The sequence below is a fragment of the Heterocephalus glaber genome, unplaced genomic scaffold, assembly GCF_053883595.1.
Source record: "Heterocephalus glaber isolate CG9 unplaced genomic scaffold, H.glaber_assembly_v1.0 deba00001744, whole genome shotgun sequence".
NCBI classification, from domain to species: Eukaryota; Metazoa; Chordata; class Mammalia; order Rodentia; family Bathyergidae; genus Heterocephalus; species Heterocephalus glaber.
Genome location: NW_028258450.1, coordinates 5,489,015 through 5,516,407, shown reverse-complemented (window position 1 = coordinate 5,516,407; position 27,393 = coordinate 5,489,015). Strand labels below are relative to the sequence as shown.

Sequence of the window (27,393 nt, the reverse complement as noted above, 5' to 3'; positions counted from 1 at the left end):
AATTGGAGGAGACTTGATAGCAGAAAAGCAAAGGCACCGAGTGAGTAGTTTCCCATTTATGCTGCATTCAGCACTGGCGGGTTCCCATCCACACCAGGGTCAGCAGCTGCAATTCCAGCTTGAAGGACAACATGGCAGAAAAGTGAGATTTTGCAGAAGAAAGTCAAATGGGTCAGGGATTTACCTCAGTGGCACTTCCTCTGCCTTGCAAGCACAAGGTCCTGAATTCAATCCCAAGTACAAGGGAAAAAAAAGAAGAAAGCCAAATGGGTACCCCAGATTTGTAAGCTTTGCTCAGATGTCCAGCTGGTCCTGAATCACACCAGCTACAGCAAGTGTGGTGGTGCATGCTTGAAATCACAGCACTCAGGAGGCTGAGGCAGGAGGATTTAAAATTCAAACCCAGCCTAGGCAATTTAGACTTATGGAGGCCCTGTTTTAAAAAAAAGAAAAAAGTGGGCTGGGGATTTAGCTCAGTGGTTCCAGCGCCTGCCTCGAAAGCACAAGGTCCCGCATTCGATCCCCATTACCAAAAAAAAAAAAAAAGAAAAATGAAAAAGGATTGAGGATATAGTTCATACAAAGACCCTGGGTTCAGTGCCCAGTACTGGGTTGGGGGGAGAAAAACAGAAGCCCAGCTAAGCCTAGAAAAAAAGTGAACTGAAATTTGAGCCACAAATTTCACAGGAGAAACAAAAATAGTTTTGGGAGTTTTCTTTCTTTTCTTTTCTTTTTTTTTTTTTTTGGTACCAGGGATTGAACTTGGGACCTTACACTTGCGAAGCAGGCACCAGAACCACTAAGCTAAATCCCCGGCCCGCTCTTTCTTTTCTTTTGAATTATCAATGCAAAATTTATTGAGAGTAAGAGAAAGTCCTTTTGATAAATTCCATTTTTAGGGTTATAAATTAATTAGTTATCACTGAAAATTATTCTGAAGCTATTCTGATTCTTTGCATATCTATAATCTTTTGTTGTTGTTGTTGTTTCTTTGTTTTTGGTACCGGGGATCCAACTTGGGACCCTGCACTTGCGCAGCAGGTGCCAGACCACTGAGCTAAATCCCTGGCCTTTTTTTTTTTTTTCTTTTTAGACAATCTCACTATGTAGTCCAGGCTGGTCTTGAACTCCATGTGTAGCCCAGGCTGGCCTTAACCCTGCAGTGCTCCTCCTGACTCAGCCTCCCAATTGCTGGGATTACAGGTGTGCACCACTACTCTTGGCAAGAAACAAAATTTATGAGACTGCAGTTAGAGTTCAAACTAATGGTTGGTCAGAAAAACAAAAATCAATACTCAGCTGAATGTGGTAGCGTAGTAGGCCTGTAATCCCCGTATTGGGTAGGCCGAGGCAGTAGGATTACAAGTTCCAGGCCAGCCTGGGCTACATAGCAAGTTTGAACCCAGCCTAAGCCGTATAGAGAGATGCTGCCTCTACACAAAAAAGCAACTCTCAGTACTCTCAGGCTCCAGGGCTTCTGTGGGCACCCAAGATACAATCTAGAACTTCGGGCTGGAAGGGCTGAGTTACACCCTGTAGTCCCAGCTACTCCAAAGGCTGAAGCAGGAGGGTTATTTGAGCCCAGTTGTTCCACACCAGCCTGGGCAACATAACCAGACCTTGGCTCTAAAAATCAAACAGGCAGGTGTGGCTCACACTGGTAATCCCAGCACTCCGGGAGGCTGAGGCAGGAGGATTGTCAGAGCCCCACCTGGGCAACTTAGCAAGAATGTCTCAAAATAAAAAAACAAAGCGGTGGGGATGTAGCTCAGCGCCAAGACCCTGGGTCCAACACCCCCCCCACAACACGCATGCGAGTGCACGTGGACACACACACACACACACACACACACACACACACATCCACACCCTTTACACTGGAAACTACGCATTGCTGAGACAGTTGCAGCCCGGGCATCCTGAGAACACATCCGATGGCCATGGACTGTGAGACTCGGGGCTGTAAACCCGTCGCTTCTCTCCACACTGATCTTTCGGGTTTGCAGTCTGCCTCTGTGTTATGTCTGTCACCTTCCCCAGGAGACAAAGGGGAAGGACCTGTGGGACTTGAGTTGTGGGAAGGTTTTTTTCATATTTTAGTTTCCCTTAGTTTTTTTTGGTTTTTTTTTTTTTTGAGATAAGATCTTACTCTGTAGTCTAGGCTGGCTTGAACTCACGAAGATCCTCCTGCCTCAGCCTCCTGAGGGTTCACAGGCACATATGTGCCACCACACTCAGCTACAACCCACCCGTCCCATATCCGGTCTGCCTTCCTGTCCATCACTGCTTCACCATCCTGGCCTCCTGCTGCTGCCGCCGCCCCACACCAGGTCCACTCCTGCTCCAGGACCCTTGAACCTGCTGCTCCTGTGGGCTGGAATGCTCCCCTCTGAGCTCCCCGAGGTGGGCCTTTCCAGGCAATGCAGCCCTTGCTACCCCTCCCTGCTTTGTAGCTTTGACTTCCTCTGGTCAAACAAGATTTTGCGCTGATGGATCTCTATCCTCACTGACCGCCTGCCCAAGACGCCCGCTTCCTGTTTGTGCACTGGGCACCGAGGCTGCTGGGTCTATTTTTTGTGCCCCAGAAGGTCCTCACTTCCACCCCATCTCCTGCCCACCTCTGAGGCCTGTCCCCTCCTCCCTGTCTCAGCTCCCCCACACACTCCTCCTTTAGTCACAGCCCCTACTCCACCCCAGGGCATGGTAGTACACACTCAGGAGGCTGAGGCAGGAGGACCTCCAGAGTTTGAGGCCAGCCTGGGCTACACAATGAGGTCTTGTCTCAAAATAACAACAAAAAGACACACACGGAGGCCCCATCACTGGATTTTACTGTTGCCCCGCAGAGAGGAGGCTTCCTGGGGATGGTGCGAGAACCAGGGCGGGGGAGTTTCTGGGTCTGTGGGGCAGTGGCTCAGACGTGGGGTGCGGTCAGTGGGGCTCCTGGGGGCTGAGTTGGGGTGACAGTCCCAGTCTGGGTGGGAGACCCTGCTGGTGGGAATGGTGTCACCCGCACTGGGGACTCTGAGGGGCCCGGCTAGGGAGGGCAGGGCTGGGTGTCCAGAGAAGGCTGAGCCTGAGGGTCCCCGAGAGCCAGGCCGGGAGCTGCGCGCTCATCACCCCGGGGCTCAGAGCTCGTCGTGGTGTCGGGTCAGGTCCTCGCCGTAGTTGGTGGCCTGGCTGCCCACGAACATGTTCCAGTTCCCCAGGATCTCAGCCTTGCTCAGGCGCCCATCCTGCGGGGAGCAGGGTCAGCGAGAACCACAGGGAAAACGGGACAAGGCTGTGACGGGTGGGGACCCCCGGGCCTCCGCCAACCTGGTCCTGGTCGCTCTCATGCAGCAGGTGGTTCGCCTCCAGCAGCGGCTGGTCCTGTGACGGTGGCAGCACCCAGTAGCCGACCTCGCTGCCGTCCAGCCGCCCATCCTTGTTGAGGTCGCGGAAGTCCCGGAACTGCTGCCGCTCTGTCTGCACCCAGGCCGGCTCCTCCGCCCCTGGCTCCGCAGAGTACAGGTCCGCTGTGGGGGACAGCAAGGACACGCGTGATGGGACAGCTCGGGGGGCTGTGACACCTCTCGACCATCACCTTGGGCAACTCACTTTCCTTCTTTTCTTCTCTTATTTTTTTGAGATAGGGTCTCGCTATGTAGTTCAGGGTGGCCTCAAACTCAAAGAGATCCTCCTGCCTCGGCCTCACCAGTACTGGGATTACCGACATGGGTCAACACACCTGGCTTCACTTTTCCTCTTTCATCTTAGTTTCTCCTTCTGCTTAAACAGAATGAGGAACAAAACCCAACTTCAAAATGATTCTTAGGGCTCGTGTGAAATGCATTGGTGGACAGACATGCACATGACACTGGGTGCGTGGGGTGGCACAGCGTGGTCTCCGAGGAGGGAGGACTGGGTGGAGACAGCTGTGGCCCAGGAAGGAAGAGGAAGCACCGCAAACCTTCCCTCAGGTCAGCCCTCGGCCTCTGCTTCACGATGCTTTGCCTCTTGCCAAAGCCCTGGCTCTGAGCTAGACCTGGAAGTCAGGACGTGACGTCTTTCTACACCAGGTACAGCCACGAAAAGGAGGACACACACTTCCTCCTCTGGGTGCCAGCCCACAAGGCTGCCACTGAGATGTCATCAAAGCTGAGACACTCTGCCAGGTGTAGAGCCGCACGCTTCTGATCCCAGCACTTAGGAGCCTGAGGCAGGAGGCTCACTGTGAGCTGGAGGCCAGCCCAGGCTGCATAGCGAGACCTTTTCTCAGACACCAAACCAAACAAGGGATTTAGCTCAGCGGTGCTGCAGCCTGTCAAAAGCACAAGGTCCTGAGTTTGATCCCCGGTACCAAACCAACCAACAAACCAAACCAAACAGACAAGACACAAGCTCTACACAGAGGCCCTTCGCAGTGGGAGCACAGCACTTCCTCCTGTCTTTATTTGGAATGGCCCTATGTCTTTTGTTTTGTTCGTTTGGTTGTTTTTGGTACTGGGGATCAAACTCGAGACCTTGCGCTTTCGAGGCAGGCACCGGAACCACTGAGCTAAATCCTTGGCCCAAATTAAAAATTTTAAAAAGATCGGATGATGTAGTTCAGCAGGAAGGACCTGGGTTCAATCCCAGTGCTGGAAAAACAAAAAGGAAGGAAGTCACTGTGGGGGTTTAGAGCTGAGCTCAAACTTGTGATCCTCCTGCCTCAGCCTCCTGAGTAGCTGGAATGACAGGCGTGTGCCACCACGCCCTGCTCCGTAAATGCTTTTCCCGAGTAGCACACTGCAGGTGCCGGATGGATCCAGGCGACACAGCAAAGTACACAGGGTCAGCTCAACTTCAGAGGCAGCGCTCCAAGGCGCGAAGCCCGCCCAGTGTCGCGCATGCGCGAGGGCGGGCGGCCGCTCAGCCACGGTCGGTCGGGCCTCACTCACCAATGTACTCCTCCACCTGCACATAGCCATCCTTGTCCTTGTCCAGGTCCTCCAGGGTTTCCTGGGGAAAGAGTGTCGGGTGGGCTTGGTGCACTGGCTCCGAGGGGGGCTTGTTTTTTGTTTGTTTTGGTCTCACTAATAGTCTAGACTGGCCTTGAACTCATGGCAATCCTCCTTTCTCAGCCTCCCAAATGTCAGGATTACAGGTGTGGCTGCCACATCCTGATGAACAAGACAGCTTCTGTGCCCCAGTTTTACAGCCAGATTCATTTAGTATAAAATGGTGTGTGAATCTGACACTGCCATGATGTCTTTACCTTGAGCAGACTCAAGTTCCAACTTTTTTGCTTTTTGTTTTTTTGAGCTGGAGGCTCTGCCACTTAGGCTGGTCACAAACCCAGACCCAAGTGGTCCTCCTGCCTCAGCCTCCCAAGTAGCTGGGACTACAGTTGTGTGCCACCACATGGCAAGTCCCAAATTTCAGACTGGATAGAAAACAGAATGATGACATTTTAATCTTCTGTTTTCTTTCTTTCTTTTTTTTTTTTCCTTGTACCAGGGATTGAACTTGGGACCTTGCACCTGCGTGGCAGGCAGCGGAACCACTGAGCTAAACCCCCGGCCCCGATGACATTTTAATCTTAATTAATTAGTTAATTAATTTTGTGGTACTGGGGATTGAATCCAGGGCCTTCACACTGAGCTACATCCCTAGACTTAAAAAAAATTCTTTTAAATTTTGAGACATGGTTTTGATAAATTCCTAAATTGCCCAGGTTGGGCTTAAACTTTTGATCCTCCTGCTTCAGCCTCCCAGAGTGATAAGATCACAGGTATGTACCACCATACTAGGCTACATTTGAATTTTACATGACAACAATAATTCTTTAGTATATTGGATTCAGTATTCGACAGATCCTTACAGCATGAGTTACATTTGCATTTCAGATAAACAAATCATTTTGCACTGTAAGTATGCCCCAAATGTTGTGGGAGATACACTGATACTAAGATGAATGCTGTATAGGAGAGTAAAGAATTCATTGTTGGAGCTGGGTATGGTGGTGCATACCTATAACGCCAGCACTTGGGAGGCTGAGGCAGGAGGATCACCATGAGTTCCAGGCCAGCCTGGGCTAAATAATGAGCTCAAGATTAGCCTAAACTACACAGAGGGACCTTGTCTCAAAAAAAAAAAAAAAAAAAAAAAAGAATTAGTTGTTTATATTATGTGTTGTTAAAAATCCAACTGTAGGGCTGGGGATTTAGGTCAGTGGTGCTGCCACCTGCCTCCCAAGTGCAAGGTTGTGCTGAGTTCGATCCTCAGTACCCCCCCCAATTCAACTATAGAAGCCACGTATAGGGACACCTGTAATCTCAGCACTTGGGAGGCTGAGGCAGGAGGATCATTGATAATTCAAGGCCAGGCTGAGCTACATGAGACCCTATGCCAAAAAATAAAAATAAACATGGGCCAGGGATTTAGCTCAGTGGTGCCACCTGCCTCACAAGAGCAAGGTCCTGAGTTCGATTCCCAGGTACCTAAATAAATAAATAAAACAATAAACAAAACAAGATAAGAAGGGCTGGTGTTGTAGCTCAGTGTAAAGGGCCTGGGTTCAATCCCCATTATCACCAAAATATGAAAAGAAAGAAAAAGAAAAGGGAGGTTGGGCCTAGCACGGGGAGTCTGTAGGCCTGGGTCAGACTTGTTGGCTGGCCTCCTAAGACCACCAGATGTCACCTTTCCTCTCTGGACCTCGGTGTCCTGTCCGTCTCCGAGTTCCCCATATACCTCACCTTGCAGGACAAATGTAGTACATAAAATGCCTAGAAATCTCATCACGCCTAAAACCCATCCTCCTGACCCACAAGCTTTATCCTTCAGTTCTGCGGGTCCGTGCTGTGAAACAGAGGTTCAAAGTTATTCCGTGTCCTCTGCAACAGCAGCTGCTGCCCTGCCAGGGATCCTGTTAAGCAAAGGACAGCAGAGTGGCCGAGGAATACTACGAAGCCCAGGAAAGGGAGCACCCTCTCCTGTGTGCCTGTTAGGCAGAGTCGGCCATTAGCCCAAGGGAGCCAGTGCCCCAGGCTACTTGGCAAGTGAAGAAGACCTGGTGTTTTCTTCCTTCCTTTTCTTAATCATTAGGTGTAGATTAGATTCATGGCACTGTGCCTGCAAACTTTGGCCTAAGGGCTGGTGACCTCCTCTGAGAGCCCCGATAAGGGCCCGGGCCTGGACAAAGGTCAGCGTGGATGAGGGGTTGGAGAGACCTCGAGGTCTCAGAACAAACTGCAGGGAGAACGTCCAGCCAGGAGGACACAGCCCCTGCTCTGCAGTGCTCACTAGCATGCTGGCTTCCCTGAAGGGCCCGGTTAACCACAGAAATGGAGCCCGAACTGTAACGGGCATCTGCCACTGTGGGCATGGTCACTGCCATGCTTCAAGGTGTTTCTCTGTCTCTGAAAACCCAGCACTTTGCAATGACCCCTGCCACACCAGGTGTGATGGTGCACGCCAGGAATCCCAGCACTCAGGAGGCTGAGGCAGGAGGATTGCAAGTTGGAGCCAAGCCTGGGGATCTTAGTGAGAGAACCAATCTCAAAATAAAATAAAAATTAAAAAATAAAATAAAATAGTGAGTCCTAAAACCAGGTGACAGCCAGCCCAGGAAGATGCTGGAAGGCAGGACCTTGCACCGTCCCTGAGGGCCACAACAGGCACTCACAGCTACCACGATGTCACGCATGTGCGGAAACTCCTCAGGGTGCAGGAAGGCTGTCAGTTCCTCCCGAGTGGCCATCGAGTCCCCATCCTGGTCGGCTACCCGGAAACGGCGCTCATCCCTGGCTAGCATCTTCTTATAGGTCTCGGGATCCTCCACATCGTGGAATTCTTCCCCTGGGAGGGATGGACCCGGCGAGATGGTCTCAGAGGGGGAGGCCAGGTGTGGAGGGAGAGACAGGGGACAGGGTGGGGGCAGGACAGGTCCCGAGTGCAGAAGCATTAACATGTACCAGGGATTTATATGTCATTTACACAGCTGGTGCGGTGGTGCATGCCTGTGATCCTAGCTCTCAGGAGGCTGAGGCAGGAGGATCACTGAGAGTTCCAGGGCAGCCTGGGCCACATATCGAGTTCAAGGCCACCGTGAACTACACAGAGAGGCCTTGTCTCAAAAATCAGTCAAGAAACTTATTATATAAGGGTTTTTTTGGGGATTTTTTGGTACTGGGGATCGAACTTGGGTCCTTCCGCTTGCAAGGCAGGCGGGGGAACCCCTGAGCTAAATCCCTGGCCCCATAAGTTTTTAATATACAATAAATTATGGTATATACTATTGGCTATCTTTATTTATTTATTTTTGCAGTACTGGGGTTTAAAAGCAGAGCCTTTGGGCTGGGGATTTAGCTCAGTGGTTCTGCCGCGTGCCTCGCAAGCACAAGGTCCCAATTCGATCCCTGGTACAAAAAAAAAAAAAAAAATGCAGAGCCTTTGCACTGAGCTACATCCTCAGTCAGTTTTTTTTTTTTTGAGACGGTGTCTCTCTATGTATTTCAGGCTGGCCTTGAACTCACTCTGTAGCCCAGGCTGGCCTTGAACTCACAGTGATCCTCCTGCCTCAGCCTCCCAGCATGCTGGGATTGCAGCTGTGCACCCCCATTCCTGCCTAGACAGCTAATTTATAGCAGGAACTTAACACATTCTAAGCTCTTTGCATACAATATTGCATTTAATGCTCACAAAAAGCAAGAAAATTGGGCTCTTCCGTTTTTTGTTAGTTGCTGAATGAGCAAGTGACTCCTGGCAGAGGAAACAAGGACACCAGGCCAGGGAAGGGGCTTTGACTGGGCACTGGCTCGTTTGGCCCCACAGTGCCTGATGCAGGAAGCTATCCTGACTCAGCTTCCTCCAAAGAAGGGAGGGAAGAGGATATGCGGGCTGCAGACGGTTGAGGAGATGGTGAGGTCTGGGACTCACAGAAAATCCACCCAAGGCAGCAGAGGCAGAGACAGAGCTGTGGGTGGGTGGAGCAGGGTGGAAGGAACAGGGCAGCCCTGAGCGGGGTGGGGCATCAGCTCTGGGGGTGCAAAGACCCTGTGGAGCCTGGAGAGCAGCTGCAGGTGAAGGGGCAGGGGGGCCAGACCAAACCACGGCGGGAGGGGCGCTGGGGCCAGAGGCTGGGAGCTGAGAAAACTGGGAGTCAGGGTTCAGGGCAAATGGCTTTAGGGTTGTCAGGTTAAGAGGTTAGAGGTCAGGGGTCAGGGGGTCAGGAACGTGGAAGACAGGGGTTCCGGTCAGGGATCTGAAGTCACCAGGCTACAAATATTAGGATCTCAGAGTGAAAAGCAAGACATCAGAAATCGGGGATCTCTTAAACCAGGCACAGGGGTGCATGTCTGTAATCTCAGCACTCTGGGAGACTGAGGCAGGAAAATCACCACGAGTGCGAGGCCAATCTGGACTAGGTAGCGAGACTGTCTCAACCCCCCCCCCCCACAAAGGAGTGTCAGAGTGATGGGGTCCTAAAATGGATCAGGGGACAAAGGTAGGGTGTCTGGGTCAAAGGGTTAATCGTCCTCAGAGCGAGGGAGTCAGAAGGCGGGGTCGAGGTGTGTGTCATGGGGAGCAGGCGTGTCGGGTTCCACGCGTACCGGGCGCGTAGTGACCATAGGTGGCGTTGCGGAGCTCCTCCCAACCCACGCGCCCGTCGCGGTCCGTGTCGTACGTGTCCCAGGCCGCGCTCACCGAGTCCCGTATGTGCCGCTGCTGCGTGTGCGCGATCCACGCACGAAGCTCGGCCAGCGACACCCAGCCATCCCCGTCGCCAGCACGGTCCATGCGGTCCACGATGCGCCTGAGACAGGGCGGGGCAGCGTCAGCCTCGGCCACACCCACATCTGGCCCCACCACCACCCAGGCTAAGGCCAGAGCAAGAGCCCGCCCCACCTGAGACAGCCCCCGTAGGGATGGACACGCAGTGCTTCAAGTGCTTCAACCGACAGGGTGGCGCACGGCTGTAATCCCAGCACTCTGGGAGGCTGAGGCAGAAGGATCGTAAGTTCAAGCCCAGCCTGAGCAATTTAGAGATTTAGCCAGGCCCTGACTCAAAATTAAAAAAAAAAAATAAAGGCCAGGAATGGTGGCACATGCCTGTAACCCCAGCTATTTGGGAGGCTGAGACAGGAGGATCGGAAAGTCGAGATCAGCCTTTGGCACCTGAGCCAAAACCATGTCTCACAATAACAAAATAGAAAGGGCTGGGGATGTATCATGGTGGTAAGACGACCCTGGGTTCGATCCCCAGTAGTGAAATAAATAAATAAAAGAAAAAATGCAGAGCTGGTTGTGTAGTTCAGTGTGAATGTGCTGGGTTCAATCCCAGAGCCAAAGGGAAAAACAAAAAAGCAGTCCTGGGGGGCTGGGGATTTAGCGTAGTGGTGCTGCCGCCTGCCTCTCAAGCGCAAAGTCCTGAGTTCGATACCCGGTACAAAAAAAAAAGCAGTCCTGGGTCCGAGGCAGAGCGGGACATATGTCAATCTCGGGACAGCGTTTACCATAGTGCCCCGCCCCTTGACCTAGACCCCGCCCCCCACCAGTAAAGCCCCGGACAAAACAGAGCCACGCCCTCCACTCTGCGCCCCGCCCCACCCGTACACATGCGCGGACTCTCTCAGGCCTGAGTTGGACGGGGAGAGACACGGAATCCCAAGCAGGCTGAGGCCCCGGCCCCACAGTCTCCGCCCCGCCCTTTCTGGGCGCAGGTCCCTCTCAGGCCCTGCCCGGCAGCTGCTCAGGCAGCTGCTCAGAGGCAGCTGCGCACCAGGCCCGCAGCCAGGCCCGGCCCCCCTCAGCCCGGGGAGCTCCACTCCTTCTTCCCTGACCCCGCCGCGTGTCACACCACATTAGGCTGCCTCGCCCCTTCTCGGCTCTTTCTCCCCTGGCCACCGTCCTGATCCTCGATCCACCGCTAACAGGGGCCCCGTGGGGCACCTCCTGTCATCATCCCTCTCCCCGGGGCCCAGTCCCAAGCCCCCTCTGGCCTCGCGAGTGACCGCCGTGGGTAAGAGGATCCAGTCCTGTGTGGCCGTGGGCAAGCAATCAACTTCTGTGCCCCTCTTAACCTTCTTGTAAAATGGGGCTAAATAACAGTACCTGCGCCACAGGAGGCTTGGGGATTAAATGTTAGGCCATTAAAGCCCCCGAGCAATGTGCAGACCTCTCCTTGCCCTCCTTCATATCCGCACAGCTTCCTGCCCTCAGAGCCCTTGCCTGGCTCTCATCTCAGAGAAGCACATCACAGTCCTGGGACCCAAAGGCCCTGTGGAAGACGACATATTCGCCCCTTCATCCTCACCTCCCACCCTCTCCCCTTTGCTCTCTGGGTTCCAGTTGCATGGGCTTTGTAAGCCTTAGGCACAGCAGCCAGCTCCTGCCTCAGGGCCTTTGCACTTATTACTGACTTATTATTGTTTCTCTCACTATGTGTGAACCTCTTGAAGTCAGGGAGTTTTGTTTGATTTGCTCCCTGCTGCGACTTCATCCTCTGGAGCGGTGCCTGCATGTAGTAGGTGTTCAGAAAACACTCGCAGGATGAACGGGCAACACTGGAATGCACTGGGGAGGGGTTGGCTGGTGGTGAGACCCCACTGAAAGTAGCTCACCCTGCAATTCAGGGCTCAGCCATTTTCGTGGCTGGACTGGGCTCCTTCCCCACAGAATCTCCTTCTCCACATCACCCCCGACAAGGAGACGAGACACATTTACAGAGCGGGCAACTGAGGCTGGAGGGAAGGTCTGGGACAACAAAACAGTGATCTGGGGTAGAATCTGGACCTAGCGTTTGCGACCATCAAAGGTCACAGTTTGAGGTGTCAATTCTTCTCTGTGATTTGGAGTCAGGCTCTTGCAGACTGTAATGCAGACTGGCCTTGAACTCCCTATTTAGCGCAGGCTGGCTTGGAGCTCTCATCAATCCTTCTGCCTCAGCCTCCCGAGTGCTGAGGTATCACTGGCATAGCCACCACGCAGCATTTCCATCCCTTACCCAAGGCGGGCCTGGCTTTCCTCTGGGGTGAGCTGGTCGAATTCTTTGGCCACTTCCCGTCCTAGGAAGGCCTCGTGGTCGTACTGGAAGTTTCCGTGGGCGTCGTCATGCGGGGCGTCACTCAGGGGGGCCGCCTGGTGTACCCTGGCCTGGCCGTGAGGACCGGCGTCCGGGGATGGCTTTCCCTGCGCCCCGCGCCGCAGCAGCAGAAGCAGCAGCAGCAGGAGTGACGGGCGCCACATCCTCCGTCCCTGGGAAGCAGCAGGTCAGGGGTCAGGGGTCACGGGGAAAAGGGCAAGAATGGATCGGAACCCGACCGGGGTGGCAGGGGTTACCTAGGACAGGAGTGGGAGCTGGGAGGTGCCTGCAGAAAGTTTGGGGCTCGGAGGGGCCGGGGATGGGGAGGCGGAGGACAAGGTGCCAGAGAGGGCCTCGACCTTCCGGGTCCCCAGGGGTCCCGAAGCAGACAGGTGTGGTCCCAAGGAAGGCGCGGAGCACGTCCCTCACAAAGCGCAGGGCATGGTGATAGGCAGAGAGGGTACAGCAGGACCCCCAGGTCACTCCCGGCCCGGGCCCTGACCCTGCGGCCGAGCCCCCTCCCTCATCCCCCCCAACACACGCCGCCGTTACCCTGTTATCCAGCTTCTCTCTGCTCCCCAAGCTCTGCTCCAGGCTCTCTCAAAGATGCCCAATTTGGCCGCCTTCCAGCCAGGCCCCACCCCGGCAGAGCCAAGACCACGCCCTCTGACCAATCAGCGCGCGCGAGGGACCGGGGGGCGTGGCCAATGAGCGGATGGGGGGAGTGCCGCGGGCCGCCCTCGCCACGTCCACAAAGGAAAGCTGGGTGGCCCAAGGAAGGTCGGGTGGGCGAAGACGGAGCGACGCGTCCTGGAAGAACCACAACTCCCGGCAGGCATCGGGGCGTCCTGCCTGACCACCTCCAGCGGCCCATTCTCTTTGTGGGGATGATTTAAGGAGGAGAACCAAAGGGCTGGAGACTTCATTCCTTTCCCTCTAAGAGGGAGCAACTCTTTTCTTCTGCTCCATCAAGGATTCAGAACATACTCCAGTCAACAGTTTCTTAGAATGCCTGGCATGGTGTAGGCAGTCTGTAAATATTCGTGAAACAAAGGCCGGGGATTTAGCTCAGTAGTTCTGCCGCCTGCCTCGCAAGCGCAAGGTCCCGAGTTCGATCCCCAGTACCAAAAAAGAAAAAGAAAAAGAAAGAAAAAAAAAAATTCGTGAAACTCATGAATGAAAAATGATAGAAAATTGGCAGATTCTAGAAGTGGGCATGATGGCGCACACCTGTAATCCTAGCACTCAGGAGCCTGAGGCAGGAGGATCGCCAGGAGTTTGGGCCCAGCCTGGGTTACATAGTGAGTTCCAGGCCAGCCTGGACTACATAGTGAGACCCTGTCTCAAAAAGCAAAAATAATTGGCAGATTCTCCCATGGCCACCTGTTAGCCATAGGAGTGACCTGAATCAACTCAAGGCCTGCCCCACCTAGTCCCCTACCCATTCGTTACCTCCCCAGCCTGCAAACTGAAAAGGATGGAGAACACACGGATTTGGGCCCAAACTCGTGTTTATATGTGAAGGTGGAAAGGGGCCAGAGATGTCGGGAGGGGACACTCAGGCAAACTCCGGCTGGGGCCCAGCATTTGTTCTGGAGGCTCAGACATCCAGGATTCCAGGGGTGTCATGGCAGAGACGCGACCACATCGGCCGGCAGCAGCGGGGCCGGGACGTCAGGCAGCACCGTTGGCGTCCGGAGAGTCGGGCTCCTGGGGCAGTCCGGGGCCGGGCAGCAGGGCCCCGATGTCGTCCCCGCGGAGGAAGATCCAGGGTGCTGAGGCGAGTGGGCGTCCAGGGGTCAGGGACTGCGGCTGCGGCGTGCGCGCCTGACCTTGCCTACCTCTGGGCCTCTGTCTCCCACTCCGCTCCGCTCTGGTCCCACCTCCCCCGGTCCCTTTCTCCAAGCCTCTGACCCCAGCTGCGTGTGCGCTGAGGCTCACCGCCTGCCTCACCTGGCAGCCCGCTCCGCGTCCTCCGCCACAGCAGGGCTCCTCCCACGGCCGCCGCTGCGAGCACCAGGAAGCCCATGACAAGGCCCACCACCACCGGCACGGAGGACTCTGCCGGCGACTCTGCGGCCGGAGAACGCCCGGGATGTGTCCAGCCCTCCACCCACCCCGGAGGCCCGGAAGTGGGGGTCCTGGCCCCTCCCAACCTCCAAGATGCCCAGGTGACACCCAGAACCGGGGCAGGATGTCCCAGGCTGAGTGTTGAGAATCAGCCATAGCAGCCGGGCGTGGTGGCGCAAGACTGTCATCCCAGCACTCAGGAGGCTGAGACAGGAGGATCAATACCCGTTCAAGGCCAGCCTGGGCGACACAGCGAGTCTCAAAAAAAGAAAAAAAAGAAAGAAAGAAAAGCCAGAACCAGGCAAAGCGAGAAGAGGTCACCCTGTCCAGGGACCTGCAGCAGCACGTGGGTGGTATCCTGCTTGCCAGAAGCAGCAGGCGCAGGGGCCCAGCTGTAGCAAGGCAGGAGATGGTCAGTCTTGGTGAGGGCTGGCAGTGGCACAAAGCAAATAGACTCCCTGAAGAGCAGCAGCAGCGGAGCAAAAGAGGACCGGCCACATGGCCGGCAGCTGCCCAGAATCTCGAGGGCAGGTGCTGCAGGGCGGAAGCAGCCAGACCCGGGAACACCGGCATTAGCAGGCACCGACGTCGCTGTGGCAGTAGACAGGGACACTCAGGGACCGGGACCTCCCCCGGGCTCACCCAGCTCCACTAAGAGCGGCTTCTGCAGCCCAGCGTGCTGCACCAGGCAGCGGTAGTGGTGCTCATCCCCGCGCTGCACCTGGAGCGATGACCACGCGTGGAAGGAGCCATCGCCGTTGGGGCCGAAGCCACCCACCCCGGTGCCGGCTGCCAGCCCGTTGCGCAGGAAGCGCAGCTGCAGCTCCGGGGGGTAGAAGGAAAAGGCGCTGCAGGTGAGCACGGAGAAGCCATTGATGTCAGGCCGGGCCTTCAGGCGCATGGAAGGCGGCTCTGTGGAGACAGGGCGGGGCAGTGTGTGCTACCATCCTGTGCCCTGTACTGGCCTGAGCCTGGAGAATGTAGGGGTAAAAGGGGGAGGACCAGGTGCAGTGGCTCAGGAGGCTGAGGCAGGAGGACCTCAGGTTCAAGTCCCGCCTGGGCAACTTAGCAAGGTTATGTCTCAAAATAAATCAACTTGCAAAAGTGTTGGGGGTGCAGCTCAGTGGCAGGGCACCAGCACACACCAGGCTTGGTTCAGTTCCAGCGATTCTCCCCTCCCATCCTCCAGAACCAGGACAAAGGGATTTGAGTGTCTGCCAGGCAGGGCTGGGCCTTGGGCTTTGAGCCGAGAGGGTGGGTCTTGCCATGCCCATCCTGCTTTGGTCAGCTCCAAGCTCAGCAGAAGCACAGTTCAGCGTTTCTCCGGAAGTGCAGCCTGCAGCCACGCTTCAAGTTTCTGGGTGGCCTGGGCGGGCGGATCTGTGTCCTTGTCCTGTGTCTTCGCTTTCTAAGAAGCACTCGCTCTGCCTTGTACTGGCCACCACATCACTTCTGTTTTTTTGAGATTGGGTCTCCATATCTAGTCCGGGTTGGCCTTGAACTCACAGTGAACCTCCTGCCTCAGCTTCCCAAGCTCTGAGATAACAGGCCTGTGTCACCATGCCTGGACCATATCACTTGTGTCTGCAGGGCACAGTGTTTACAATCTGGGCTAAATTCAAGCACAGAAAATTCACCTGGCCGTTCTTTCTGCTTAACAAGACACCTGGACCAAAAACATTGAAAAGAGGGCCAGGGATTTAGCTCAGTGGTGCCGCCACCTGCCTCACAAGTGCAAGGTCCCAAGTTTGATCCCCGGTACAAAAAAAAGGGTAAGAGTAGAAGAGTTGGAGATTTAGCTCAGTGGTAGATCACTTGTCTAGCAAGTGTGAGGCTCTGGGTTTGGTCCTCAGCACCGAAAATTTTTTTAAAAGGGCCAGGGATTTAGCTCAGTGGTGCCGCTGCCTGCCCCGAAAGCACAAGGTCCCGAGTTCAATCCCTGGTACCAAAAAAAAAAAAAAAATGTAGAAAGAGTAGTTTCAAAAAAAAACAAAACAAAACTCGTTTCTTGGGCCGGGGATTTAGCTCAGTGGTTCCGGCGCCTGCTTTGCAAGCGCAAGGACCCGAGTTTGATCCCCAGTACCAAAAAACAAAACAAAACAAAAAAAACCCATATAATTGACCAGCAGGTATATTAAAGATATTCAATGTCACTAATTATCAGGTAAATGCAAATGAAAAGCATGAGATATAAGCTCATCAGATTGTGATGGCTGCTACCAAAAACTCACAGAGGAAAGAAAAATAATCGCAAGCATTGTCCCGGATTCGGAAAGGCTCCCCTGTTAGTGGGAGGTGAAGGGTGCAGGGTGTGCAGTGTCCTGGAGAATGAAAGCTTGCTCTATGGCGGGACCCAGCATCTCACTTCGGGGTCTCTGTCCCAAGCTGAAATCAGGATCCCCGAGAGATACTGGACGGCAGCCTTACTGAAGGCAGCCTGGGGTGGACGCAGACTTGTATGGTGACAGATGAAAGGGTAAGAAGGCTTGTGGCCTCCACTATTCAGCCTGTAAATCAAGGCGCTCCCAAGGTGGGGTGGGGTAGGGGTGCCTTAATCCTGGCACTCAGGGAGGCTGAGGCAGGAGGATCTCAAATTCCTGCTCAGCCTGGGGAACTCAGCAACTCAGTGAGACCCTGTCTGAAAATAAAAAATTAAAAGGCTGGGGATGTAGCTCAGTATAAAGGCCCTGGGTTCAAGTCCCAGTACCACGAAATATAAAATTGAAAAAAACAACAAAACCAACTGTTTTAGGCTATAACAGGGATGAAGCCCTGAGGATGTTATGCTCAGGGAAAGAAGTGGATCTCAGAAGGACAAATTCTTTCTTTTTTTTGTGGTACTGGGTTTAACTTTTTTTTTTGTACTGGGGATTGAACTTGGGGCCTTGAGCTTGTGAGGCAGTCGCAGCACCACTAAGCTAAATCCCCGGCCCAGAAGAACAAATTCTACATGCTTCCACTTGCAGGAGTTGTCAAAAGTACCAAATTTGGGGCTGGGGATTTAGCTCAGTGGTTCCGCTGCCTGCCTTGCAAGTGCAAGGTCCCGAGTTCGATCTCTGGTACTAAAAAAAAAAAAAAAAAAGTACTAAGTTCATGGGAGAGAAAATAGAAGGGAGATCACCATGTGCTGCAGGATGGAGAAATGGTGTCACAGCACAGTGGAGACAGAGTTTTAGTCACCAAGCTACAAAAGGTCTAGAAATCGGCTGTGTGAGGCTATGTGCCTGGTACTGTATTTTTTTTTTCTTTTTTTTGTGGCAGGGTCTCACTATGTAGCTCAAGCTGGCCTCAAACTCACAGCGGTCCTCCTGCCTCAGCCTCCTGAGTCCTGGGGTGACAGGTGTGCACCACCATGCCCACCTATAGTTCCCTTTTGGTTTTGGTACTGGGGATCGAACTCAAGACCTTGCACTTGTGAGGCAGGTGGACCCATTGAGCTAAATCCCGGGCCCAAAGTTCCCGTTTTTTAAACTTGGCAAAAAATTAGAATAAACATTCCAAAAAATATCACACATGCAGGTGGCCAAGAATGTGAATGTGTCATCAGACAACAAAAACAAAATCATAATGAGGTCTCACTGCATACTCGTCAGACTGGGTAATATGAAAGACCGGAAGTATTGATTTCTCCCAAGTCTGGATTGACTAGAACTCTACACAGCTGCTGGGAGAAAACAGTCAGTTGATCGGATTACTACCCTGGGGCTCACTGATCCCATTCAGAGGCATTTCCTAAGAATAAATAAAAATACAGATCCACAAATAAAGAGAAATGGCACCCGCCTGTAGTCCCAAGTACTTAGGAGGGTGAGGCAGGAGGATCACTTGAGCCCTGAAATTCAAGGCCAGCCAGCCCGGGCACCATCGTGACAGCCCACCTCAAAAAAAAAAAAAGTAGGAGAATATTCATAGGAAGCCAGACATGGCAGTTCACGCCTCTAATCCCAGAACTCTCTGAGAGGCTGAGGCAGGAAGGTTGATCACTCAGCCTGGGCAATTTAGCGAGACTCTCTCAAAAAATAAAAGGGGGCTGGGCATGTAGCTCAGTGTGAAGGCCCTGGGTTTGAACCCTTGCACCACAAAAATAAAATAAATAAACAAATAACTAAATGGTGTGGCCCGAGGAACCCTGAAGGGCAGGTGGGGAAATACTCTGTCCAGATGGTCAGGATGGGCTGGCATCCAAGGCTGAAGATAAGGCCCGAGTGGGTCTGGCCAGGACAGGACCCCAAGCACAGGGTCCCCTGCAGCACGAACAGCAAGTGCAAAGGCCGGGAAGGCAGAGCTGGCACTGGGAGGAGGGGAGAGAGAAGCTGCAGGCTGCAGACTGGGGAGCGGACCTGGGGTTTTACCCTCAGACTCACAGGAAGCCACTGGCAGCTGGAACCGGGAGCCGTGGGCGCTGGCTGTTTGGAAGCATGCCCCTGACTGCTGCAGGGTGCGTGGGGTGAGGTGCAAGTGGGAGACCAGGGCTGGGGATTTAGCTCAGTGGTTTTGCTGCCTGCTGCGCAAGCTCAAGGACCCGAGTTCCATCCCCAGTACCAAAAACAAAAACAAAACACAAAGCAAGTGGGAGACCACAGTGAAGGGCATGAAGGACACAAGAGCTCTAAGTGCAGGGGGGAGGTGGTGGTGAGGTGCTGCCTGTTGTCCCAGCTTCGTAGGGAGGCTGAGGCAGGAGGATCACTTAAACTCTGGTGTTTGAGACCAGCCTGGGCAATGTAGCCAGACATCGTCTCAGAAACAAAACACGCGATAGTATCTGAGAGTTCATAATAATACTTAGACAAAATAAAACCCACTGATCCCTTCAGAGGTTGCTAGCTGATGATCCAAATTCTAGACAATAACCAGGCATGGTGGCACACTCCTGTCATCCCAGCACTTGGAAGGCTGAGGCGGGAGGCCACCCTGGGCTACATAGTGAGAGGTGCTGTCTCAAAAAAACCAAATCCAAAAAATATTTTGTTTTGAGTCACAATCAAGTCTAGATCATGCTATCACTTTACAGAACAGAAAAACAACCAAGTTCCACAACATCATAGATATGCAAAGAGCGAAATCCAGCCTGGGCAAAATCCAACAGAGCAAATAACTGACTTTCTTCAAAGGAATTTACTAGGAAAGGAGAGAGAGAGAGAGAGAGAGCGCTACAGATTTGAAGACATTCCCGGTCACAAAAATTAACTCAAGGGCCGTGGATTTAGCTCAGTGGTTCCGCCGCCTGCCCTGTAAGCACAAGGACCTGAATTCGATCCCTGGTACCAAAAAAAAATTTAACTGAAGTCGAAGAAGCATGGACCTAAATATGAAATGCAAAACCCTAAGAGTCCCTGAGATAAACAGAAGATGTGGGGGACCTTGGCCTGGCGCTGTCAGCTGATGCCATCCCGCCAGACAGTCCAGAAGAGAAAGAGTGATAACTCCAACTTCATTAACGCTACAAGCTTCTGTGTCATGATATTAAGAGAATGAGAAGATCAGCCAGCAGTGGAGGCTGCACGATATCTCTCCACAGGACACCATCTGACCAAGGGCTGGCTCCAAAACACAGATCTCAAAACTGAATAATAGGGGCCGGCGATTTAGCTCAGTGGCACTGCTGCCTGCCTCGAAAGCTCAAGATCCTGAATTCAATCCCTGGTACCAAAAACCCCCCACAAAACCCCTTTTCTCTCTCTCTCTCTCCCTCCCTTTCCTTTCCTTCATTATCATTATTTTTTTAAATTTTTTGGAGTCTTGCTAAGGAACCCAGGCTGGCCTTGAGTTCTCAGCAATCCTCTTGGCTCAGCCTCTGTAGTGCTGGGATTACAGGTGTGAACCACCATGTCGGCTCCCCAGTGCTGTTTCACTTTTCATTTTGAGAGAGGGTCTCACTAAGTTGCCAAGTGGTCCAGGCTGGTTTTGAAATTGTGATCCTTCTGCCTCAGGATCCCAGAGTGCTGGGATCACAGGTGTGTACCACCACGCCTAGGCAATGTTGATGTATTAATACGGGAAATACTCTACATGTGAAATTACCAAAGTTTAAACTAAGGTGGGGTGAGGAGGAAGCAGGTGAGGATGTAGGCTAACATGAACCATTGTAGGTGGTAATTTTTTTTTTTTTGGTACCTGGGATCAAACTGGGGTCCTTGCACTTGCAGGGCAGGTGGCGGAACCACTGAGCTAAATCCTCAGCCCAGTGGTAATTTTTTTGAATTTGTTTTTTGAGGCAGGGTCTTGCTATGTAGTTCAGGCTGGCCTTAAACACACAGCAATTCTCCTGCCTCAGCCTCCCAAGTGATGGGATTACTGGCATGCACCACCATGCCCAGGGTGTTGCTACTTATTGAGTCATAGGAATGATATTATACTATTCCCTCTACCTAAATGAGCTTGAGAATTTCCATAATTAAAAAAACAACAACAAAAATCACCTGCTCAAGTCCCCCTTCTCTTTTGTGAATATGTGGGCCACCTTCTGGGGACATCGGTGTCCCAGCAGCCTCTACCCAGCAGCAGGAGGGGACACACGCACCCTGCCCTCTTTTGCCACTGAGCCACCCATGCTCAATAGGGGGGTCTTGTGCACGTGGAGGGGGGGTTCCAGGAGGAGGCGACACCCATGAGGGCCCCTAAGACGGGAAGGTGCCGAAGAAACAGCCAGCATGGGCCGCGAAGGGTCAGAGTGGGAACAGTGCTTGCAGCAGAGTGGTGGGTGTGCTGCAGTGCAGCTGCTGGGTGGGTGGCGACCTGCAGCTGGGTGCTGAGGAGGACAGTGAAGCAAGCAGCTGGACTCGAACTAGGGCACTGCATGGCAGCCAAGGTGGGGGGGGGCAGCAGCTCTGCAGGGCTTTGGGGGGGCACCTGAGGTGGGGGGAGGGAGGATGGAGATGATGCAGTGCTGTGATCCCAGCACTCAGAGGCTGAGGCAAGAGGACCACCCTGAGTTCGAGGCCAGCCTGGGCTACATAGCGAGATACTGTCTCAAAAACAAAGAGAGCTGAGCGTGCTCACCCTTCCACTCCAGGTTCCTGTGACCCCGCTCCAGGTGGCCCAGCAGCCGCTGCGGGCAGGAGCTGAGCAGGAAGGTCCTCTCCTTGTCCACGGCCTCGGCCTGCTGCTGCCACTTTGTGCTGATGGCCAGGGCCTCGGGCCAGTCACCCGTCCAGGTGCCGTTCCTGGGGTGGAACTGCATGAGGTCCTCGCCGTTCAGGGCAAACAGGGCAGTGGGCACCGAAGTGTTGTCAGAGCTCAGCTCACAGCCCAGCAGGCCCTGCAGGGTGTAGGGACCTGGGGTGGCTAGGACAGGGGAGGGGTTGAGGAGCAAGGTTGGCCTCCTCCCTCAGACGCGGGGGTCCAGGCCCGGCCTCCTCCTCCAGACCCGGGGTCCAGGCCCCACCTTTTTCCTCCAGGGCTTTGAGAGCGTCCAGGAAGAGCCTCTCCTTGTTTCTCAGGTCTGTCGTCTCCTCCTCCCAGTACCAGGACACCTGTTTTTCCCAGACCCAGGCCCCGCAGGGCTCGGCCTCCTTGCGCAGGCTGCTGTAGCTCAGGTACTGCTGTGGCCCCAGCCAGCCTGACACCCAGAAGGCAGGTGACCCTGAGGCAGGGGACGACACAGCTGTGAGGTGGTACAGGAGGCACAGATGGTTCTCTGCGGGGAGAAACGGGGATGGACACAGTCAGTGGGGTGGGGGACCCACAGTCTGAGAGACGTGACTCCAGCCAGGGGAGGGGACTGACTTGGAGAGAGTTGGACAGGGACCCAGAGAGAGGGGGACTGATGGGCTCCGGACGGTCCGGGAGAGGAGGGTGCAGACCGCCGAGGCCAGGAAGCTGGGCGGGGAAACTCAGAGCCGCCTCCTCGGCAGGCAGATCCCCGCTCCCCGCTCCCCCCCCCCCCCCGCCTTCGGTCGCCTTCGCCGCTCACCTGCGCCCGAGGTCTGAGGCAGGAACAGGAGCAGGAGCAGGAGACTGAGCGCCCAGGGCTGCGGCCGGGGCTCCCCCATGCTGAGAGGGCGACCTGGGGCGGGAGGGCACGTGACTTGGCTGGGGACCCGCCCGGCCCCGCCCCTTCCCCCGCTGGCCGGGACACTCCCCAGCCGGGACGGGAGACCCCAGGTTTGGGGGTCCAGGCCAGGGTGACAGTGCCCTCCGGCTCAGTGAACTTTCACCCCCGAATTTGATCCGGTTTGGTTAATTAATTACAGAACCTGGACAGGCCGAAATTCGCTTCGTGGAGTTCTGTCCACCCATCTCCTTCCTCGGACCCCAGGGTCCGGGCCCGGCCGCCTCCCTCACCCCTCTGTCCAGCGTCCAGCGAGTCCTTCCGGCCTGCAGCCCTGGCTCTCGTGACTGGAGACCCCAGTTCCTCTCACACATCCTGTGGGAGGTTGCTCGCGGACTCCCAGCGTGGGCCCACCCCCGCCGCAGGGCACACCCCAGGCCCTAGGCCCAGCCTCTCTGGAGCGTTTCCCCTCGTGCGTCTCCGCTGCACTTCAAGCCAGAGCTGGGAAGGGAACCCACTGCCTCAGGGGAGTGCAGATGTCCAGGGTCCCGCTACGGCTTTGCAGGGACTCCTAGGGCCACCCAGGATTCTCAAAGGACCTCACTTCTATGGCCAGTTGCCCTATTTACATCTTCTTTTTTGGTTGGTTGGCTGTTTTTCAGACAGGCTATGTAGTGCAGGCTGTCTTCAAACTCCTGCAAACCTCCTGTCTCAGGCTCCTGAAAGCTGGGATTACAGGCGCACTACTGTCCCCAGCGCCATTCACATTCCGAGGTCCTGGAACAACGGCCCTGGCAGGGCAGGTGCCTGGTGTCCCACCTTTAGGCTTCCCGGCACCCATCCCGCCCCTGGCCTCCTGCTAGGACGCCTCCTGGACCGTGGGGTCTCAGGGTGAATTCTTGCCTGCACCCTCCGGCCCGCTTCTCCCCGTGGCGCCAGGTGCTGCCAGCTCTGGATCCAGTGCAGGCTCCTGGTCTGGAGGGGCAGTCTCATCTCCGGGCCTCTGTGGTCTCCGAAGGACGTGCTGGGTCTCTGATGGTCTTGGCCCACCCACCTCGAGCCTGGTGAGACCCAGCTGCTGCCAGGAGCCAGCTCTAACGTCCTGGGCATCCATTTCAGCTGGGATCCCGCGAAATGAGCCCTGAGCTGGATGAAACCGATGCTGAGCCTCATCCCTGGGTCACTTTGGGCCCTCTCTGGCCCCAAGGGCAGCCAGTTCCCCTTCCTTTGTGTCTGCTGTCCCCAGACCACTCCTGGGTACCCTCTATAATCAACCCCTCCCCGAAGATCCTGTCACCCACAACCTCCCCAGGAAAGATGCATAGACAGCTGGGGAAGTGGTGGGTAGGGAGACAGAAAAATAGACAGGCAGCTAAACTGTGCTTGGTGTCACACACCTATGATCCCAGCACTCAGGGAGGCTGAGGCAGGAGGATTGAAAATTCCAGCCTAGCCTGGGCAATTTAGCAATTTAGTGAGACCCTGTCTCAAAATAAAAAAGAAGGGCTGGGGATTTAGCTCAGTGGTTCCGGCGCCTGCCGCGAAAGCACAAGGTCCCAAGTTCAATCCCCGGTACCAAAACCAAAAAAACAACAAAAAAGAAAGTTATTGCTTCAAAATAAAAAAGAAAAAGGGCTGGGGATGTAGCTCAGTGGGAAGGCCCTGGGTTCAACCCCCAGTACTGCCAAAAAAAAAAAAAAAAAAAGAAAGGACAGGTAGATGGGTTGGCTGGTGGAGAAATAGATGATTAGTAAGTAGAACAGACAGATGGATAGAAACAATCAGCTCTGATTCACAACAAACAAAAATCAAGCCAGGTGTGGTGGTGCAGAGCCGTGAACCCACCAGATCTTGGAAGGCTGAGGCAGGATTGCAAGTTCCAGGTCAATCTAGGGTACACAGCAAGTCCTTGCGAAAAAGGTCTTGAGGCTCCTCGGTTGTACCGTGAATCCAAACTGGGTGCCTTGGAGCCCCCAGGGAGTACCCAGGGCTGTGAGCGCCCCCTAGGCTTTCACTTGGACTCCATCGGGACCCTCTCATGCGTGACCCGCAGGGCCTCCTGCAAAATGACGACGTCGGGCCCCTTGTGTGATTGCAAGGAGGCTCACGCACAGTCTGGCACCAGGCGCCGGTCCCTTCTGATCGGCCCCAGGCACCGCGGAGCTGGCCCGGAAGCTGGCGCGTGCCGGCGGCTTCTGTACTGTGAGCGCCCAGGACAACTCTGAACCTGTGCCCGACTGTGCACCTGCACGCAGCGCCACCTAGTGGCCAGGGGAGGCCATCACACCTGAGCCAAAACCAACTCGCAGGCTCCTCCAGGTCCAACTCTCTGAGCCTTGGTTGGTTTGTTTTTGGTACTGGAGTTAGAACCCCTGCGTCCTCACACTGAGCTACATCCCCAGTCCTTTTTAAAGGGTTTTTAATTTTTTGAGATGGTCTTGCTTTATAGTTCAGGCTGGCCTTGAACGCATTATGTTGCTCAGGTTGGCTTTCAAATTTGTGACATTCTCCTGCCTCAGCCGCTTGAGTACTGGGATCACCGGTGGGCACCACCACTTGCCCTCTGGTTTATCTACAAATGGGGACAATAACTGTACCTATCTCAGTAAGAGGCTTTGGGGACCCAAGGTTTGGCTAGGGGCACCAGGCACAGAGTAAGGGTGTCAGGAGTGGCACCTCCTCCCCTCAGCCCCTTACCAGGCCAGGCAGCTGTTGAGGTCCCCACAGGGCCCTCTGGGGGGCTGGCTCTCTGAGGGGAGGCTGGGACGGGCCTTGCTGGCTCCTGGACCCACCCCGAGGTTGGCAAAGGAACAGGCAATAATGAAGGACCTGGATGCCAGGGATGTCTCCGGAATGCCCTGCCATCCTTCCGGGGCCTCCGTAGCCTATACGCATCTGGAAACCATTGGAACCATCAGAGGCCTGAGGTTATAACATGTAACAGGGCTGTAACATGCAACCGCTCCATGGTGGAGCACCTGCCTAGTATGTATAAGGCTCTGGGTTCCATCCCCAGCACTGCAAAATAATAATAAGACGTAGCGATAGACCCCAGACTCAGGCAGTGCTGGAACTTGCTTCGGGGTTGCTCAAACACACACACACACACACACACACACACACACACACACACACACAAATGCCAAATGCCACTGGGTCAGTCCCCCCAAACAGCTTACAGAACTCAGGAAAAACTCAAATGAATTCAGCTTCCTGCTACCCAAATAGTACACTTTATTTGGAGAAAACAAAACAAAAACAAACAAAAAAAATCAAGCCAACCAATTGGGAGTGGTTGAGCATGTCTGTAATCCCGCCACTGGGCGGCTGAGGCAGGAGGATCGCTGTGAGTTTTATTTTGCTTTTATTTGTTGTTAATTGCTGAGTTTTAGGCCAACCTGAACTACACAGTGAGACTGTCTCAAAAAAAAAAAAAAAGAAAGAAAAAGAAAAACCCAGCTAAACAAACAAACCAGGATTCCACAACCATATGATAGCTCTGGGGCTACCTGCCAAAGACCTTATCCTTGGGTCTGCCCAAGGGGCCACAGGCCAGGTGGAGCCTTTCTGACCATGGCTCAGGGTCCTGACAGCCCCAGTTTGGAGCCTCCCCTGGGGCTGGAGCCAGAACCACTGGGCAGAGTGGGAGGCAGAGGCTAGGGTGAGCACCGTGGGACCCATGGTTCCCTCCACAGCCGCTCTGCTAGGCTGCCTGGTGTTCTGGTGCCGGGGCGGCCCCAAGGCTCATATTCCCTAGGGCAGCAGGGTCGGCCAGAGGCCCAGGTAAACTGAAGCAGTGTCTTCGAGGACCATTGGGCAGGAAGGAAATGGGTTCCACCTGACTGGACAGGGTAATAAAGCCATGAAGGGTGACAGGGCTGGAGGCTCGCCAAGTGGAAATAGGTTGGTGAAGATAAAGACCAGCCACTGAGGGAGCGAGGGGGGTGGATGAAGCTGGCCTGGTGGTGCCTGCCTGCAACCCTAGAACTCTGGGAGGCTGAGGCAGGAGGATTTCAAGTTGGAGCGCAGTCTGGAAACTTAGTGACTTGGCAAGACAGTGTCTCAAATAAAATAAAGGGCTCGGGGTAAAGGCCCTGGGTTCAATCCCCATCATGGAAAAGGAAGGAAGCTAGTTGAGCATGGGCCAAGGGAGTAGGAGAGTGGGGGCTGGAGCCAGGCAGAGTGGGTGGAGGGTGGAGGGGCCCCAGGGTCTTCAGGGCTTCCTCCTTGTTCTGCTGCATCCCCCGCCAGGCAGCACCCGAAGTGAGCGTGTGCCTGGGAACCGAGGTGATGGGCAGCGAAGGAGACACCCCAGTGTCAGTGTCTCCGGAGGAAACCGGGAGCAGAGCTGTTGTAAACATCACCCCACCCTGCGCGGAAGCACCTGCGGCTTGAGGCCCGCACCTCCCGGCGCCCCCTCCCGGGCCGTGACCCCAGTGTCCCGGATTGCACCTCCTACCCCCCCACCCCCGTCTCGACCAGGAGAACAGGGCAGGCCCCACCGGGTGTGCCCCCCCCCCCGCCCTTCCTGCCCGCCCGGTGTGGGCCACTTCCTCTGCAGCAGCCCCCGCCCTCTGCCGGGTAAAAGGCAGTGCCGGCGGCGAGGTGCGCATTCCTGGTGGCTGCTCCTCTCCTCAAGGCCCTGTCTCCCAACCCTCGTACCAGTGCTGCCCCTCAGACGCTGGTACAGGCCTGGGGGGCAGGGACTTGGGGACCCCGGCACTGCGGACCGAGGCGAAGGCACCGGGGGACCCCAGCATCTCGTTGCCCTCTGCCCGGGACGGCCTGGATTCCCGTCAGGTGCAAGTCCTTTCTTCTTTCTTGTGAGATAAGGCCTCGCTACAGTGCTTTCGGCGATTTTCCTGACTCAGCCTCCCCATAATGGGATTATACTGTATTTTCTGAATGTTTGAGTGATATGCTGTGGGGTGCAGTGGGTCCACCCCTCCACTCAAAGCTTCTGCAGTCCCCTCTGACCCTCCTCTTCTACAGTGGATGGTTTTTTTTTTTGGTACTGGGGATCAAACTCGGGACCTTGTGCTTGCAAGGCAGGCGCCAGAACCACTGAGCTAAATCCGCGGCCCTGCAGTAGATGCTCTCAGAGTCGTCCCAGCTCTCACTGCCATCCTGACCGTGTTCCCACCTTGGGTCTACTGAGTACCCTGCTTCCTCAAGAGCTAGGCTCCAAGGTGGGCGAGGTGGTGCAAACCCGTAATCCCAGCACTGTGGGAGGCTGAAGCAGGAGGATCATGAGTTCAAGCCCAGGATGAGCAGCTTAGCAAGA

At 54.7% G+C, this 27,393-nt stretch overlaps 2 protein-coding genes across 6 annotated transcripts; both read right to left on the bottom strand.

The window, feature by feature from the left end:
• Positions 1–2,814: 2,814 nt before the first annotated feature.
• On the bottom strand, positions 2,815–12,705 carry Rcn3 (reticulocalbin 3). 2 transcript variants are annotated; one of them, XM_004866913.3, is made up of 7 exons: positions 12,602–12,705; positions 11,972–12,222; positions 9,579–9,781; positions 7,652–7,824; positions 4,923–4,983; positions 3,319–3,518; positions 2,815–3,236 (listed from the first exon to the last, which is right to left on the bottom strand). In XM_004866913.3, the coding sequence occupies exons 2-7, from the start codon at positions 12,211–12,213 to the stop codon at positions 3,129–3,131; spliced, it is 987 nt and encodes a 328-aa protein (XP_004866970.1). In that variant the 5' UTR covers positions 12,214–12,222; positions 12,602–12,705; the 3' UTR covers positions 2,815–3,128. The 2 variants fall into 2 exon arrangements, with proteins under 2 accessions (XP_004866970.1, XP_087056927.1); XM_087200801.1 differs by lacking the exon at positions 4,923–4,983.
• An 837-nt stretch (positions 12,706–13,542) lies between these two features.
• On the bottom strand, positions 13,543–24,313 carry Fcgrt (Fc gamma receptor and transporter). 4 transcript variants are annotated; one of them, XM_087200799.1, is made up of 8 exons: positions 23,955–24,268; positions 23,013–23,255; positions 22,032–22,124; positions 21,504–21,755; positions 21,119–21,403; positions 14,762–15,031; positions 14,003–14,122; positions 13,543–13,824 (listed from the first exon to the last, which is right to left on the bottom strand). In XM_087200799.1, the coding sequence occupies exons 2-8, from the start codon at positions 23,221–23,223 to the stop codon at positions 13,724–13,726; spliced, it is 1,332 nt and encodes a 443-aa protein (XP_087056925.1). In that variant the 5' UTR covers positions 23,224–23,255; positions 23,955–24,268; the 3' UTR covers positions 13,543–13,723. The 4 variants fall into 4 exon arrangements, with proteins under 4 accessions (XP_087056925.1, XP_087056926.1, XP_012921878.1 ...); XM_087200800.1 differs by lacking the exon at positions 23,013–23,255 and having other exon boundaries at positions 23,955–24,313; XM_013066424.3 differs by lacking the exons at positions 23,013–23,255; positions 23,955–24,268 and adding an exon at positions 22,403–22,529.
• Between the last annotated feature and the right edge of the window lie 3,080 nt (positions 24,314–27,393).